The 15,792-nt window shown below is 46.0% G+C and overlaps 1 protein-coding gene across 4 annotated transcripts in view; it reads right to left on the reverse strand.

Annotated features, from left to right (window-relative positions):
- SYT9 (synaptotagmin 9) overlaps window positions 1-15,792 on the reverse strand; it is a 387,121-nt gene that overhangs the window by 37,062 nt on the left and 334,267 nt on the right. For 3 of the 4 annotated variants that reach the window (XM_061380522.1, XM_061380521.1, XM_061380520.1), the window contains one exon: window positions 14,671-14,800. In XM_061380522.1, the coding sequence (XP_061236506.1) occupies window positions 14,671-14,800 (130 nt within the window). Of the gene's footprint in view, window positions 1-14,670; window positions 14,801-15,792 lie in introns of those variants that run through there. The other variant, XM_061380523.1, reaches the window with a different exon arrangement.

Here is a 15,792-nt window from a genome sequence, read left to right on the forward strand (position 1 = left end):
AGGGGATGACAGAGGATGAGATGGTTGGATGGCATCACTGACTCCATGGACATGAGTTTGAGCAAGCTCTGGGAGACGGTGAAGGACAGGGAAGTCTGGCATGCTTGCCGTTCATGGGGTCTCAGACTCAGACACAACTAAGGCACTGACCACCACCACCAACAGCAGCTCTAAGAGTCAGCTGTTGGCCCAGGGTCAGCTGTCAGCCCCCTCCCTTTAGACACTAATGCAGCCCAACTGGACTGGTCCGCTAGGCCGTTTAACTGGGTCACACCTCCCTCTTTGATTAAATGAATTTGTGCTCCTCAATTTCTGTCTGCTTTGAACACAGTAGCTCTTGCATTTATCTGTTTTATATATTCAATTTCCAAATTAGATTTGACTTCAGCAAAGAATTCAGGGGAAAAAGTGCCAAACTCCCAAAACTGCACAGCACTGTGGCGAGCTAGTAATTGAAACCTTTAGGCATATGCTTCAATTTGCTAAGAACTACCTTAAATTTATGTATCTATAGATGCAAGTGAACAGCAGATTACAAATAATCTTGAACCCTCCTATGGACCCTCCAGTCTTAGAGTCAGATTCAGCAAGTTCTCGTATTACAATCCAAATGCAAATCCATGTCAATCCTACTGAAGATTCCCTGGAGCTGTGAAGGTGAACTTGTTTCCTGCCAGCAAAGCAGTCTAAATCTTATTTAAATGTCTTCTGTTTCCCTGCTGCCCTCCCTCCTCTTCTCCCCCAACATCCAACTCCTTCCCCTGTGCTTGGCTGCCCTCCACTACCTCTCCTCGCCCCAAACCTACTTTTCTCCAGCTTCTCCAACCACACGGAGGACCCCTTATAAAACCTCCCAACTCCACCCCACTCAGCAAGCACATCTCATTCAGCAAAACAGCCTTTCAGAAACACAGGCCACCTGATGGTCTCTGAACACGGAGGAGTGGTGATGGTGGGAGGGCCCATGCTTAAATTTAAAGCTCTTCTCTGGATGTGAATGGGCGAAGCTCTGAGTCTGGTCCAGATCTGTTTTCCTTCTCTTATAGCCCTGGTTCCCCATCATTCCCTGACTCATGGAGTCCCCTTCTAGACTCAACATCTGATCCACTCATCAAAGAGCTGCAGGTGTCCCTGTGTGCAATTGCTCAAGGACCCTCCTAAAGTTCAGAGCCACCCACCTCAACGACAATGCAGAGTTCGGTGACACTGCTATTATTAATTCTGTCCCTAGTTCCTGCTAAGGAGGAAGTCTAAACCCAGCAGAGGGGTCCTCTGGGCTCCAATGAACTCAAACACAACCTATAAAGACAGTGAAGGAAGCTACATCAGGGCTGGGGGGCTTCAGAAAATTTTTGTCTTGAAATGATAAGAGATACATCTTCTGGGCTGAGTAGTCCTTGAGGACTCCCATGTGATTCAAAAGTCTTTTTCTTTCCTATTATTCCCTTTCTTGCTTTCAAGCATCTCCTCTGGCAGCAGCAGCAGCTGGAGCTAAGAGCTATTCCTTCTAACAAAGTGCAGATTTCTCAAGGCCTCTCTGTTATTAACTCTTTGGTGCCTGCTGATGTGCGAGAGAAGCAGGACAAGAGGTGGAGAGGACGGGTGCGTGGTATGAGGACCAGACACATCAGTGTGGCTGAGGTGGTATCCATGACTTCCTCTTACTATCCTGAGAGTGTAGAGTTCCCCTCTGAGTTACTAGTTCTTTTTCATCAAGGACCGCTGCATCCTCACTTCTGATATAGGACTTAATTCTAGGTGAGCCCACGCTTACTTGGTACTCTGGTTCCATATTTGAAGAGCAATGGAAGGGTCAGATTATTTTTAAGCAGTAGGATAAAAGCCATTAGTGCTCATAGTGGGAATGGACATTTCGCATCTTTAAGGAACATACACTTTTTAATGCAAGTGAGAGATCAGACTGTTTCACCCCAGCTACTCATCTATGAAGACAATGTTGACTTGACCCTGCAGGCTAGAGAGGCAGAACTGTTGCTCCCCTGCCAGGCTTCAGGTCCTGTGATTATAATCTTCTCCTGCCAAGGGACCTGGGTTGTCAACTCATTCCTGGACTTTCTGTGCTGAATTGAGGGCAACTCCCACACCCTCACTTTTACCACTAGACTGAACTCCTGTTTAGATCTTACCCCAGTCCTGAAAGCTTGCCAGGAAGAGCCCTGCCATCACGCTCTATAACTCAGAAGCCCACTCTGATCTCTGCTTGGCTCTTGGTTTTTTAGTTAGAGGCTGGATCTATGGCCATAGTCATTGCCACTGGGGGGGCCTCATTCATTATCCTTGGATGGAAGCTTCCAGAAATAGGATGGGCGCACCAGACGCTCAGCCTCATATCTTGATGATGAACACTGTAGACCCCTCTGCAGTCAGGCCAACCCCTCCCTGCCCATCCCCCTTGCACGAGTAGGTGCCGCCTGTTCCAGTTCAGTGCTGCTCCCCAGACGCCCGACTCAGTCAGCAAGGAGGGAGACGCAGAGGAGCCCAGCAAAGAGCATTCTGTTTAGATCCGCACCTCCCGTCCCCTTCGAGACTTCATTAAGCATTCTGCACAGGAAGGAAGACCTGCGATGTTTACATTGTTTAATTTTCATCAATCTTAATCCCTTCGGATGGCATTTGCTGTCTTGATTGATTTTATGACCTTTCTCTAGGAAACTTTTTCAACCTGGACACTTACTGTCAGTATGCACACTATTTAAGTAGCTCCACTCAGATCCTCAGCTACAGAGGGGGAAAAAACACACCTATGTTTTCCTGCTCCTCATTCACGACTGCTTCTCTTTTTGACAATATGAGCACAACTCATGACAGTCAGTGGATTGTTCAATGATTTGCAAAGTTCCCTTGCTTTTTAAAAGAAAATCCCCTTCCCTTATTTTTCAGCATTTCAATGATCAATGGCATCACATTTCATTCTGATCTTTATTTAAAATGGGCGTAGGGGAAGATGTGAAGGAAATGGCAACCCACTCCAGTAATCTTGCCTGGGAAATCCCATGGACAGAGGAGCCTGGTGGGCTAGTCAATAGGGCTGCAAAGGGCTGGACAGGATTCAGTGACAAAACTACCATGGATTATGAACTTTTACGCTTTAACTTGTAAATAAAAATAAAATAAATAGGCATAGAATTAAAGATAATGATAGAGCTGCTAGAATATTATCATTAAAAGACTATAGATTTTCATTTTCATTCTAAACAAATGAACTGCAGTACATGGTAGTGAGGCAGGAGATCTATGGGTCCCAGGTTGAGCGCCTGGAGATATTCCAAGATAAAGAGGAGGAGGAGCTGAGCCCTGCCTAGATAAGAGATCACATATTTCTCACTCTTGAGGTCAAGGAGATCTTGCCGACTATACTTGAGCAGAAAGGCTCTTTGCAGGCAAAAAAGGGAGTGATGTCAGCCTACCCACAGGCCTCTTCACTAGATTTCATCTTGGCTAAGAAATGTACACGCACACTTGGGAGGACCCTGTGACAAACCAAACACAGACTCAGAACCAGGCAAAGCAAAATGATTGGCCAAAGGAAACCCAGAAAAAAATGCCCCATATTAGTCATCTGAACCTCCATGAGGGCACGACTCCCTCTCTGAGCCTGCCTTTATGTCTATCCATACGTATTCTTTTTCCTCCTAAGAAAGACTTTACTTGTTCCACTACTTTCAGTTTCTTTGTGGAAATTAATTTTCTGCAAAGTTGTGTGGGCCAGGGCCTTGTTGCTGACCACTGGTGAAGTGGATTAGGATTAGGTACTCTCACTGACATGGCCTAACTTCAACCTCTGACCAAGTAACCAAAATCCTGCTTCAAGTCACTGCAGGTTGAGGCCACCTGAAATCAGTAGGAGACAGTCGTGTGACTGATCTTCAGTCCTGAGGAACTGGGCCTTCTTCAACCCAAGGGAGACATCATGAGACAGAGAGCTGCCCACAGGTACTTCAAATCCACCCACGATTTGATTTTCCCTTTGGAAAAATAAGACCTAAGTACAACAGGAAAGCAGCTTTCCCCCTCACCTCATACAGCATTTGTATGTCACTAAGAGCAGAGAGTCTTTCTTTTGGCCACAACTGTTCCAACACACAACATCAATCAAACACTGACAATCTGTTTCATTAGGAAAACTCTGTTGAATGAGTCATCACGTGCCACTTATTCTGGTAGGCACTGGACATTTCACAGTGAGCAAGACGGATGAGCTGATACCATGACAGCTTTGGGAATAGTGCTCTTCACTGCAAGGGAACACCAGCCGGGTGGGTGTTCACTTGTATCTCAGATATTTTCCATCTCAAGTAACAGAAATCCTATCTTGCAGTGCTTACAAAACAAAGGAAACTTACATGCTTATATATTCAGAAAGGCCAGAGGTAGCATCATGTTCAGAAGAAACTTGATTCAGCAACTCAACCATATGGGGTCTGGATTTTTTTCTCTCTCTAGTCTGCCACACATGGGTTGGCCTCACTCGAACCCTGGCTCCTCCAAAGGTCCAAAAGGGCTACAGCTGCTCCTAAGTTTGCGTAGGAATTTTGCTCCAAAGTTTTGGAGCAAACTTCAAAACTAAGTTTGCTCCAAAGTTTGCTTCTTTGTTTATATCCAACAAGAAAGACAGCGTATCTTTGTTCAAGCGTTCACAACAAATGCTGTGTAATACTCACTGACTGAATAAGCTTCAGTTCAGTTCAGTTCAGTTGCTCAGTCGTGTCCGACTCTTTGCGACCCCATGAATCGCAGCACGCCAGGCCTCCCTATCCATCACTAACTCCCGGAGTTCACCCAGACTCACATCCATCGAGTCAGTGATGCCATCCAGCCATCTCATCCTCTGTCGTCCCCTTCTCCTCCTGCCCTCAATCCCTCCCAGCATCAGAGTCTTTTCCAATGAGTCAACTCTTTGCATGAAGTGGCCAAAGTACTGGACTGTCAACTTTAGCATCATTCCTTCCAAAGAAATCCTAGGGCTGATCTCCTTCAGAATGGACTGGTTGCATCTCCTTGCAGTCCAAGGGACTCTCAAGAGTCTTCTCCAGCACCACAGTTCAAAAGCATCAATTCTTCGGCGCTCAGCCTTCTTCACAGTCCAACTCTCACATCCATACATGACCACAGGAAAAACCATAGTCTTGACTAGACGGACCTTTGTTGGCAAAGTAATGTCTCTGCTTTTGAATATGCTATCTAGGTTGGTCGTAACTTTCCTTCCAAGGAGTAAGCGTCTTTTAATTTCATGGCTGCAGTCACCATCTGCAGTGATTTTGGAGCCCAAAAAAATAAAGTCTGACACTGTTTCCACTGTTTCCCCATCTATTTCCCATGAAGTGATGGGACCACGTGCCATGATCTTCGTTTTCTGAATGTTGAGCTTTAAGCCAACTTTTCACTCTCCACTTTCACTTTCATCAAGAGGCTTTTTAGTTCCTCTTCACTTTCTGCCATAAGGGTGGTGTCATCTGCATATCTGAGGTTACTGATATTTCTCCTGGCAATCTTAATTCCAGCTTGTGCTTCTTCCAGTCTAGCATTTCTCATGATGTACTCTGCATATAAGTTAAGCCTATACCCATGGTTGGTTTGGCTGGTTTAGCCTGGGACTAGGTCTTAGTTCCATTAATGGAGCCAAGGATGGAGTCAGGCTCCCTAGAATCCCCAAGCAGAAATCAAGGCCATCAGAAAGACATCCTGCTGTCTATGTGGGTACCTGCAGAACTAGGGAGGCCCCTCGTCATCTCTTCTTCAGCTTTTTGTTCTTGGGATATGAGAACTAAAGCCATCTAGCCAACATAGCTAGCTGTCTATAGAATGCACTCCACATTAGCTTGACTTTACTCTTTTACTGGCTTCATTAACACAATTTTACTATTCCAAGAGACTCTGGCCCAGAGAGATGAAAGTTGCACATAACATCATTGCTCATCAAAGGGACTTTACCCCCAAACCATCAACTCTTCCTTAGAAAGCATCAACAGACAGTTTATATCCCCAAGCTCTTTGAATCCTGGCCTCAAAATCTTCACCTTGCTGTATTCACTATTATATCACAATCTTGACCCAACTCTAACCAACCTTCTTCATCCCTTCAATTCCTTCCCCACTTGCCGCACTGAAAGACCCACCTTAAACTAAACTTCAAAATATCAATCAACTGGTCCCTGCCCTTCCCCTTCCATTACCAGGTAAGCTATAAACTCAGCTCTGCCTTTCAAAAGTTTGTTCTGCTGATATTTGGAACACAGCATTCAATTGGCGCATCTACTGAAAGGCTCATTTCCAGGAGCACTGGAATTCCAGATATTCTGGCCTTTGCAGTTATCAATGAAAAAAATGTTGTCTGCCTTAAAAATAAACAAATAATGTTGTAGCCATCAAGCCATCATAGGACTTCGAATCACAAGCCATCATAGCCTCCCCAATACAGGATGTCCACCATCAAATGATCAGACACTGCAGCCACCCCAACGATGCACCCAGAGGAGACTCAGGATGAGAAAGCAGAGGACACTGGCCCTAGATAGCTGAGGTACATACCAAAGGAATGATTTCAGTGAGCTCAGATGCTTGAACCTTCCAATATACAGAAAATAGCTAAATCCCTTAACTTGAAATGTCTGGTTTTCTTTGATTCATAGTAATCTTTTGATGTTCTGACTTTGCTTATTCTTGTATATCTTGGATCCTCCCTTGACTCTTTAGAGCTGTTCCTTACAGCTATCAGAGAGGCTACATCCTGGGCTTAAGTCCTCAGTTTTGTCTGCGGGGTAAAACATACCTCTCAACTTTTAAGTTGTGTTTTTTTTTTTTTTCACTCAACACAGGATGCCCCACCTTTATCTTGGACCCAACTGAGGAAGTACTCTTCTCTCCACAGATAATCAATCATGAGGGAGTGTGGTTCTTTCAGAGGCTGGCATAAATCATGCTAGTTCATTTCAACTGTGGGGGAAGAACTGGCTATCAGCCCACAGTATTAGCAGTCACCTCTAACGCCATTCCTGGAGCTGAGACTGCTGCAGGCCCAACCCCATTGTTAACCACTCACTTATTTAATTACTATTCACGTGTGCTTCAGGAACACTCCAGGGCAGTGATTGCTGAGGCAAGGTCATTTCTAAGAGAGCAGAGTCAAGATGCAGTTGACTGTCTACTCGGGCAGCAGTGGTATTTTCCAATGCAGTGTTAATATCTTTCATACCTCTGTTGCTGTTCAGTCACTCAGTCATGTCCAACTCTCTGCAACCCCATGGACTGCAGCATGCCAGGCATCCCTGTCCTTTACCATCTCCTGGAGCTTACTCAAACTCATGTCCATCAAGTTGGTGATGTGATCCAACCAACTCATCATCTTCTCCTCCTGCCTTCAATCTTTCCCAGCATCAGGGTCTTTTCTAATGAGTTGGCTCTTTGTGTCAGGTGGCCAAAGTACTGAAGCTTCAGATTCAGCATCAGTCCTTCCAATGAATATTCAGGGTTGATTTCCTTTAGGATTGACTGGTTTGATCTCCTTGCAGTCCAAGGGACTCTCAAGACTCTTCTCCAGCACCACAATTCAAAAGCATCAGTTGTTCACCACTCAACCTTCCTTATGGTTCAACTCTCACATCCACACATGACTACTGGAAAAACCATAGCTTTGACTAGACGGACCTTTCATTATGTCTCATTCATTCATTTTTTCATTCATTCCTCAGATACTAATTCAATGCCTATATAACAGGGGCAGTATTTCCACCTGGTGATGTCCATGTGTAGTTGTCTCTTATGTTGTTAGAAGAGGGTGTTTGCTATGACCGTGCGTTCTCATGGCAAAACTCTGTTAGCCTTTGCCCTGCTTCATTTTGTACTCCAAGGCCAAACTTGCCTGTTACTCTAGGTATCTCCTGACTTCTACTTTTGCATTTGGTATTTCCCGAGGTATTCATACCTCTAGTATTCCTATCTCTACAGACCACTGGAAGAGTCATAGATTTTGTATACTAGTTAAAGATGAGAAAATGCTTAGCATCCATTTCCCCCCCCCCCTAAATCAGATAATTCTACATAGGAAAGAGGACTTGCTTGGAAACACTGAATGCTCTTTGCTTTGTTTGTTGACCATTCCCTCCACAGCTGGAAACACAAGGCCCCATTAACACTAACCATGCCTCCTGGTCCAAACTGCATTCTGGCCACTTACATCAACTGGCACAGATTCTAACAAGTTTGTTACATGTTTTTCAGATCCCAACATGAAGTACATTTCTATGTTCTTTGCAATCAGTGTTGCTTCAGGGGCTTTGCAGGTGTTTATGGATATTGGCATACTAATTCCCCCAGTAAAAATTTTAGTTTTTGAAAAAAAGAAAAAAAAACTCTCAATCATAAGGCCTTTATTTTGTCCAAAAAGTACCTTCCCACTACTTTCCTCTTTTTTTAAAATTTTCACAGGTAGGCCGAGCTAATCATTGCCTGATGTAAAATTGCTGCTAAAATGGTTCCCTGGTGAGAAAAGTCAACTTGTAGACTGATGTCCTTGTCACCCTTCCTGATCAATTATGTGGGGTGCAGCACTCTGCCATTTGCCACAGGGACATCTGTGGTCTCTGCTCCTCTGTCTCTTATGAAAGAAGATACAAAGTTCTTCAGAACCTGACCACCCATATCAGCATGAGGGGGGACCTTCATAATTTACTAAGGTGCCTAAATTATTGTTATGAACATTTCCCAAGTGCACTCGAAATACAGTCACTACCATCAGAGGGCAGTTCATGGGAACCAAGTGACAGGGTTGGGGGTGCAGAAATGAGCTCTTCTCACATTCTTCTCCTAAATAAAGAAAAGGTAATCAGAGCTTGGAGCTTAATAAGGACCATCTCCATTTGAAGAGCTCACTGTAAATTCAGTCTTAATACCTTTTATATTTTACTCTGAACTGACTTCTACTTTGGACTGAGAAACTGTTGAACTTTAGAACTAAAGGAACACAACTGCTTTCATTATGTCTCATTCATTCATTCATTCCACAGATACTAATTCAATGCCTATGTAACAGGGACAGTGTTTCGGTTCTCTGTAAACTATGTTGTTACATTCAAAGGAATCAATGCTACATGTCCTGCAAACTGAGGACAAACAGCATGAGGTCAATGATCAGACAACCCCTCCAAAATGGAGTCTCTAAAGCTAGGCCTTGTCAAGAGAAAAGAGACACATTGGAATCCCAATGTTGAGAGGAAACCTTGGAGATCTGAACATGTTATAGGTTAAAGGAAACAACGCTCTGATATAAAGGAAGTTTCTACTAGTCAGAAAGAGGAAGCAGAGAGCCTTTGTTAGGAGAGATGGAGGGTACTTGATGTGAGGTACAGATTCACCCCTCAAGCTTGAAGCCTCAAGTTTCAGGTGGGTTGAGGGAGCTGAAGGCACCTATGGCCCCTGAGCCAACATGAAGCTAGAGGAAGAAGGTAGAAATGGCCACGTAACTCCTGAGTCTCCTGCAGTTCCTGCACGTCACTGAATGCTCCCAGGATGTGAAAAGGAGATGACAAATTGGCCAACAAGATTTCTGTTGGGGGGCGGGCATCCAGCAAGTGCGGAAAGCGACCCTGTACCAGGGCTGCACGGAAGACCTCTTGAGCCTGGCATCAAATGAGGTGCTGCCAGGCCTCAGAGACCTCAGGGCAGTCAGGAGGTACAGTGGGGCCTGGTCAGCTTTGAGGGGGTTCCATCAGCACAGGCAGTGACAATAGCATCTGCTGGCCAAAGACAAGCAGGACAACAAGCCCAGTCAGATGCAAGCACACTGCTCTCCCCCATCACCAGGGCCTTTATGCTTTCCTCACCAGGCGCCAGCTTGGGAGGAGGAAGGAGAGAGAACGGCAACTTTCCCTGGGTCTTCCCATTCTGTGCCTAGCATTGTGGGGTTGTTTTTTTTTTTTTTTCCTGGTCTCTGTTTCCTTCTCTGCGGGTCTAATCCTTACCGGGACCCAAGCCCTACACACGCTCAGACTCCATGATGGAAACTTGATCTCCTGCTTGGTTTCTTCCACTCAACCCCTCCTCTTTCTGGGGAATCTCTCCTCTTTCCTAAATCTACTATGAGCAACAGCTGGCCCAGAGTGCTAAAGCCTCTGACTTCCTCACTTCAAAATCTTCTGGGAATCAGGTGAGGTCACTTGTGTCCATTTCCCTGAGAAGGGGCGGACCTTTCTCAGGAAGTCTACTTTTCAACACTCCTGCTGGAATGGGACCAGGTTGCATTTCCATGACCTTGACCTCTAGCAAAGTGGACCAAGAGCGGACACTTAATCCAGCTTGGTCAATCTTGGGAATATGTGGCCCTCGAAGACTTTGGGTAGGCCTGCTGGGCACTTTGATGGATAATATCTAGAGTTGATTTAAAGGGCCTGCAACGGTAACTCCCAGCCCAGTCTGGGTGATGACATTTGCTTTAGTCACACAGGTCGAAGTTTACACCCTTAAGGGGGCAGTGGCTGGCAGATGAGGACTCTGCTCACCCCAGGGCGTACGGTGCCACATTCACCACTTATGCTAGGAACTGCCCAACCTAGAGCTGCAGGGGCTTTCAGCTCTCTAGGTGGTCCTGCAGATAGTCAAGTCTAACCAGGTACACAGGAACAGATGGAGCTTGGAGAGAGGAAGACTTACACTCGAGTACCCCCTGCGCAGGGCTTTGGGATTTAGAATGTTGCGTCTCTGTCAATCAGGGCGAATATTGCTGACCTTCATTGTGCATTCTGATCAGATTCTATCCCTTTGAGAAAAGTAAAAACTGCTTTAACCCAGTGGTGTCTGTGGTCTGGTCTTTCCATCAGTGAAATTCACTACTTTTTAATCCAGAGGTCAAACAACATTTCACAAGGAAGCGACGGAAACCTGGAGCTATTTCTATCACCCTCCCTGGAGCGCGTGGTGGGATCAGCTCCACATGTGGGGGTGGGAAAGGTGCTCAGCACCATCTTGTCTTGGCTATACGGAGGAGGGGACTGTGCGGGGAGCCCTGAGAGCTCTGTCATCTCCTGAGGGCCTGTGGAGGGAATGCTCCTGTCCCCAGGGCCCAGGCAGCTGCTCGGAGGGAATTGACACAGCTTTCTGAGCCACTGAGATCGTGGGGAGTTAAGAGAGTGAAGCGGCACTGGCTGACCTTTGAGTGTGCAGTGAAGCCATCCAGAATTCCTGAGAGAGAAACGGATTTTTGAACTCACTGGCTTTGAAGACTCCATCTGCCACCTGCTCTGGCAAGGTCAGGGTGTGCCGGATGCAGCCCCAGGCAGGCTGCCAGATCTCTACAGGTCCCAGGGTTCAGTCCTAACCTGGCCCCTCAGCCCCCAGCAGCAAAGAGCTTCTGCCAGGCCAGCCTCCCTTCATACTAAATCTTAACTACCCTGTATCTTCTCTTTTTTCTCTCTCTTTCGTTTTTACACTTATGCTTATGTACACACACAGAGAACAGCAACTTGATTGCTATTTTTGTTTTAAAGTAGAAAATGTAACAGTTCTTAGTATAACAGTAACGTGTCTTTAAGGCCAAGGAAGAAAGGAGAGAGAACAGAACTGAAATAACCTGCACCTACATCCAGCCAAGTCACAGGCGACCCCTCCCCCAGCCTGGGGCGACCGCTCACCAGCATGTGGGGGTGGAGGAGGTCCAAGCTTTTTTCCCTCCGTGACAAACATTACGACGTTTCTTTGTGCACCAGTCCCATGAGAACACACAGCAGCACAGGACCTACATACTAACGGTGGTAACTGGGAAGTTTACTGAACATGTACTGGGTGCCAGCCACGGCACTTCACATACGCTAGATCATTTAATCCTCACAACCACCCTTGTGGCACAGGCACTATTACAGCCACTGGACAGAGGAGAAAATCGATTCAGAAAGGGACGGACACACGCAACCGAGTGGGAGCACAGGGATTTGAGTCTAGGTCCATCCAAGCCCAAACTGGGCACTTCCCACCACTCTGCCCATAGCCTCCTCCATCCTGACAGCTGTCAGCAAAGCGTGGTCACCCCTCTGACACTGCTTTCACCTCATCCAGTCCCTCTGCCGCACTTCTGCTCATTACACATTTGTTCTAAAAAGAGAAAATACTGCTTCCCTGCTTAGGATGGATTCAAAGTCTCGGGCATGTACTTCAAAGACACAGGAAGCAACAGGGCAGGGAAAGCCTCCCTCCATTTGCCTTTCATATAAGGGACATTTCATTTCCTTGGTTCAGCAATGGTTGAGAAAAGACCACTGTAATCACTGAAGTAATTTTAGCTGCTGTTAACAAACAACTCCCGAGTTTCAGTGGTTTAACCTTAAAAACACTTATTTCTCACATAACTGTCAAACACAGATTTACAATAAGCCAAGTGCTCAGGGTTTAAGGCTCGTCTCCTGGGCAGCCAGTCACACAGCACTTTCTCCTGGGCAGCAAGCGGAGCCTCCCAAGCCCGCTTTCTACATGTGCCTTCATGTAAGGTGCACACGCCATGCCTGGGGGCTCGTGTACAGCGTGCCACCCCCAGTCACTCCCTGGCAAGGCCACGGACAGGGGAGTGCTTGTGCACAGAATCAGGTTCCTGTCTCAGCTCCAGGCCACACCCTGATCCTTACTCCTTTCCCATTCCTTGTGTTCAGAAGCTCTGACATTTTTTAACGCTCCAGATTACAAATAAGAATGAAAGTCGGCAGTGACTCTGTAAGGGTGCAAAAAGTCTATTACAAATGCTGCGCCGCTGCTAGTGACAGGCTCCGGCAACTTTATAAGCCCACAGATGGGACTCCTTTGAGAATTCCACCAGGACCTGAAGAAGTGAGGTGCGTCGTAGTCAGCACCAGTCCCCCAGCTACTTCTCAAGTGGTTCACAGTTTCGATGGTCTCCCGCAGGGATTAATTTTGAATCCAAGAAAGAGTCTTCACTTCTGTGGCCCAAGGACAGAAGTGTCCTCAGGGACCTGAAAACTAGGGGGCCCCAGGCCCTCCTGGACTATACCACCTGGAGGCCCTGAAGCTTAGAATCAGCCCTCTGACCATGTCCTGCTCTTCCCCTTTAGTACCATCTCCAACAAAGACTGTCTCTTCATCCCCTGGGGCCTTCCTGCCTCTCCCCAGCGGCGCTGCATGTTTACTGAGGCTCTCCTGACTGTCCAGGGCAGTGAAACCCACACTGAGCGAGCAAGGCTCTCATCTCGGCCTCTCAAGATGTTTTGCAGGGAACAGAGCTGCCTGCCCTGGGTGAATAAGAGGGAGTTCTCTGCCTGGAACCCACACTCCCTCATATTCTTGTTCCCAGGGGCTCAGTTCACTTCCCAAGAGCAGGAGGGACTAAGACTTCTCGGACAAGCTCACCCAAGCATGACAAACACCTCCTTCCTTTGTGCCTCTTAGTACCTGATGGGGACGATAATGTTTACAGTCGTGCACTTCAGCGGTTAGTTTACACGCCATCCTCTCTCTTAGAGTATACAAGCTCTTCGAGGAAAGGAAAGGTTTCTTACATCTATAAGGTTTCTTACATCTATATATTTTTTCTATCTAATATGGCATTTGACCCACAGAAATGTCACTCAGTGAATGCAAATTATTTCTGAGAGAACGAGTTAGTAAATAAAAAAAGAGGGTGTGTCACTGAGTTAAGGATGAATGGGGGAGGATGAGAAGGAAAGGACAGGGGCGTGAGTGAATGAATGAGTGTCGGAGGCAGAACCACGGTCCACTGCCTCCAAGTATCCGCTCTTCTTCTACCTTGCAACCGAATCAGAGCCCTGCTTTTTCAGTTGTACACACTGCCACCAACAAAAATAATACACTTCCTACCCTCCACTGAAACCAGACATAACCTTATGACTAAGTTCTGTGACTAAATTAAATAGAAGTAGCAGTGTTGCATAAGACATCAAGGAAAATCCTTTAAAAAGGAATGTATGTGCTTTTGGCTTGTGTCTTCATCTTTCTATGACCAGAAGATATGTGATGGCTGGAGCTTAGCTGCCATGTTCAATGGGGTAACCTCAAACAAAACCAAAAATAACAACAACAAAAAAAACAAAACCAAAAAACTCCACATTGAGACCGGGAGGCAGAAAGATAGAAGTCTTGATTTCTGTTAATCACAGAGCCACTGTAACAGCCTAGATAGCCTTCCTCTGAACCTTCTCTATGTCAGAGAGAAATAAATTTCCATTTCACTTGTTATTTTGGCTTTTTTTTTTTTTTCATTATATACAATTGATACTAATCCAGACTCACAGGTTTATGGTGGAGTTGGTCCTAAACCCACGCTTCATCTCTCCCGGTCTCCAGTTCTTTCTGACGCCAGCTGTAAGTCACTCTATGATGGCCTGACATGCCACACTCACCCAGATCTTGCAGATGCCCTCCAAATGTCAATCCAAAGCCATGACATAAAATAAGAGAATCTAGATCTTTTTTTGAAAGCATTCAAAGTGAAGGATGATCCCTGGTCAACGTTCAAAACCTAGCAGACTGGCAGGGAGCAGACTGAATGCAATTCCCAAGGAGCAGTCCCAGGAAGTACAACCAGGGAAACCCATCGAAGACCACAGACCTGGTACACTCACATTTCTGGTGGCTCCTGCATTTCAACTGTAAAGCATTTGTCCTTCTGCAAGGGGGTGCACATGGGAGGGGTCTTACCTCCGCCAGGGAATGCCAGTGTGCAATGGGCTTGCGCGGATATGACAACATTTCACTCCAGTGGTCTCTGCCCAGCCGCTCAGCTTCGTTGCCTACTTGACACACGCCGATGATCTCATTGTGACCTACACTGTGAAATGGTCCACAATAGTTATTTTTTTCCTAAAATTTTGGTATGTAAGAACAGCAACTACTCAATTAAACATATAGGAATTAGTAAAGGGTTGGTTTTTTCACTCTTGAATGTAAAAGCACAGGTTAACCTTAACAGCCACTACAACCTGGGGACCAATATGGCACTTGTGGGCACAGAGAGGAAGCCCAGAGTCTGGCCCTCACACACCTGGGCTGTCTTAACACTGGCAGGACTCAGCTTGTTCCCAAGAACCCTGAGTTGGAAAAACTCTGATGCAGACAAAGGATGCCACCTCTGGTTCTGGAACAAGGCTGACTTCAGGCCTTCAGATCTATGTAATGAAAAATGGGGGCACTGAAAGGAGTTTCTTGCACTGATAGCTATTTCACTTCAACAGGCGGGAATCAAGAATGGGTCATGGAAGAGCTCTGAGTCTGTCAGCTGTAGCCTTGAGCTGACAAGGGCAGAATGGAGGTGGCTCCTGCCTCTTGCAAGACCTCTCTTTAGAAAACATGTTTTCATGCTCTTCCCTCCTTCCTTCCAAGCCCAGCTTTGCTTCTCTGACCCAACTTCAGTTTCCTACTGTAGAAAAACACTGAGATCCTTTAATACCTAGCTAGTATTTCTGAAACATCCTTGGATAGGTCTCTGCCTTGGCTCTTTTTTTTTTTTTTTCTTCCTTCCAGTTTTTGATTATAAGTCCTTTGCACGCATCCAGAATTACATGGCTCATCCTTTAATTCTCTGGGATCCAAATTCACAGGCTCTTTCTTTTTCCTTCCTGCAAAGATGAGGGATTTTTCTCCTATGGACAGTTCAAGGGGGAGGCAAGGGTGGAGAAGTAGTGTGAAGGATATTGGATTCTATGCTCATTAAAATCAGTTGCATGCAGAAGCCCCATGAATTCTGCCATGGATTTTTCCAGACCAGATTCATGAGTTTATTGAGAATTAAATTGAAGCAGAGCTCACATAATCAGATTTGTC

This window comes from Bos javanicus, chromosome 15 (assembly GCF_032452875.1).
Source record: "Bos javanicus breed banteng chromosome 15, ARS-OSU_banteng_1.0, whole genome shotgun sequence".
NCBI classification, from domain to species: domain Eukaryota; kingdom Metazoa; phylum Chordata; class Mammalia; order Artiodactyla; family Bovidae; genus Bos; species Bos javanicus.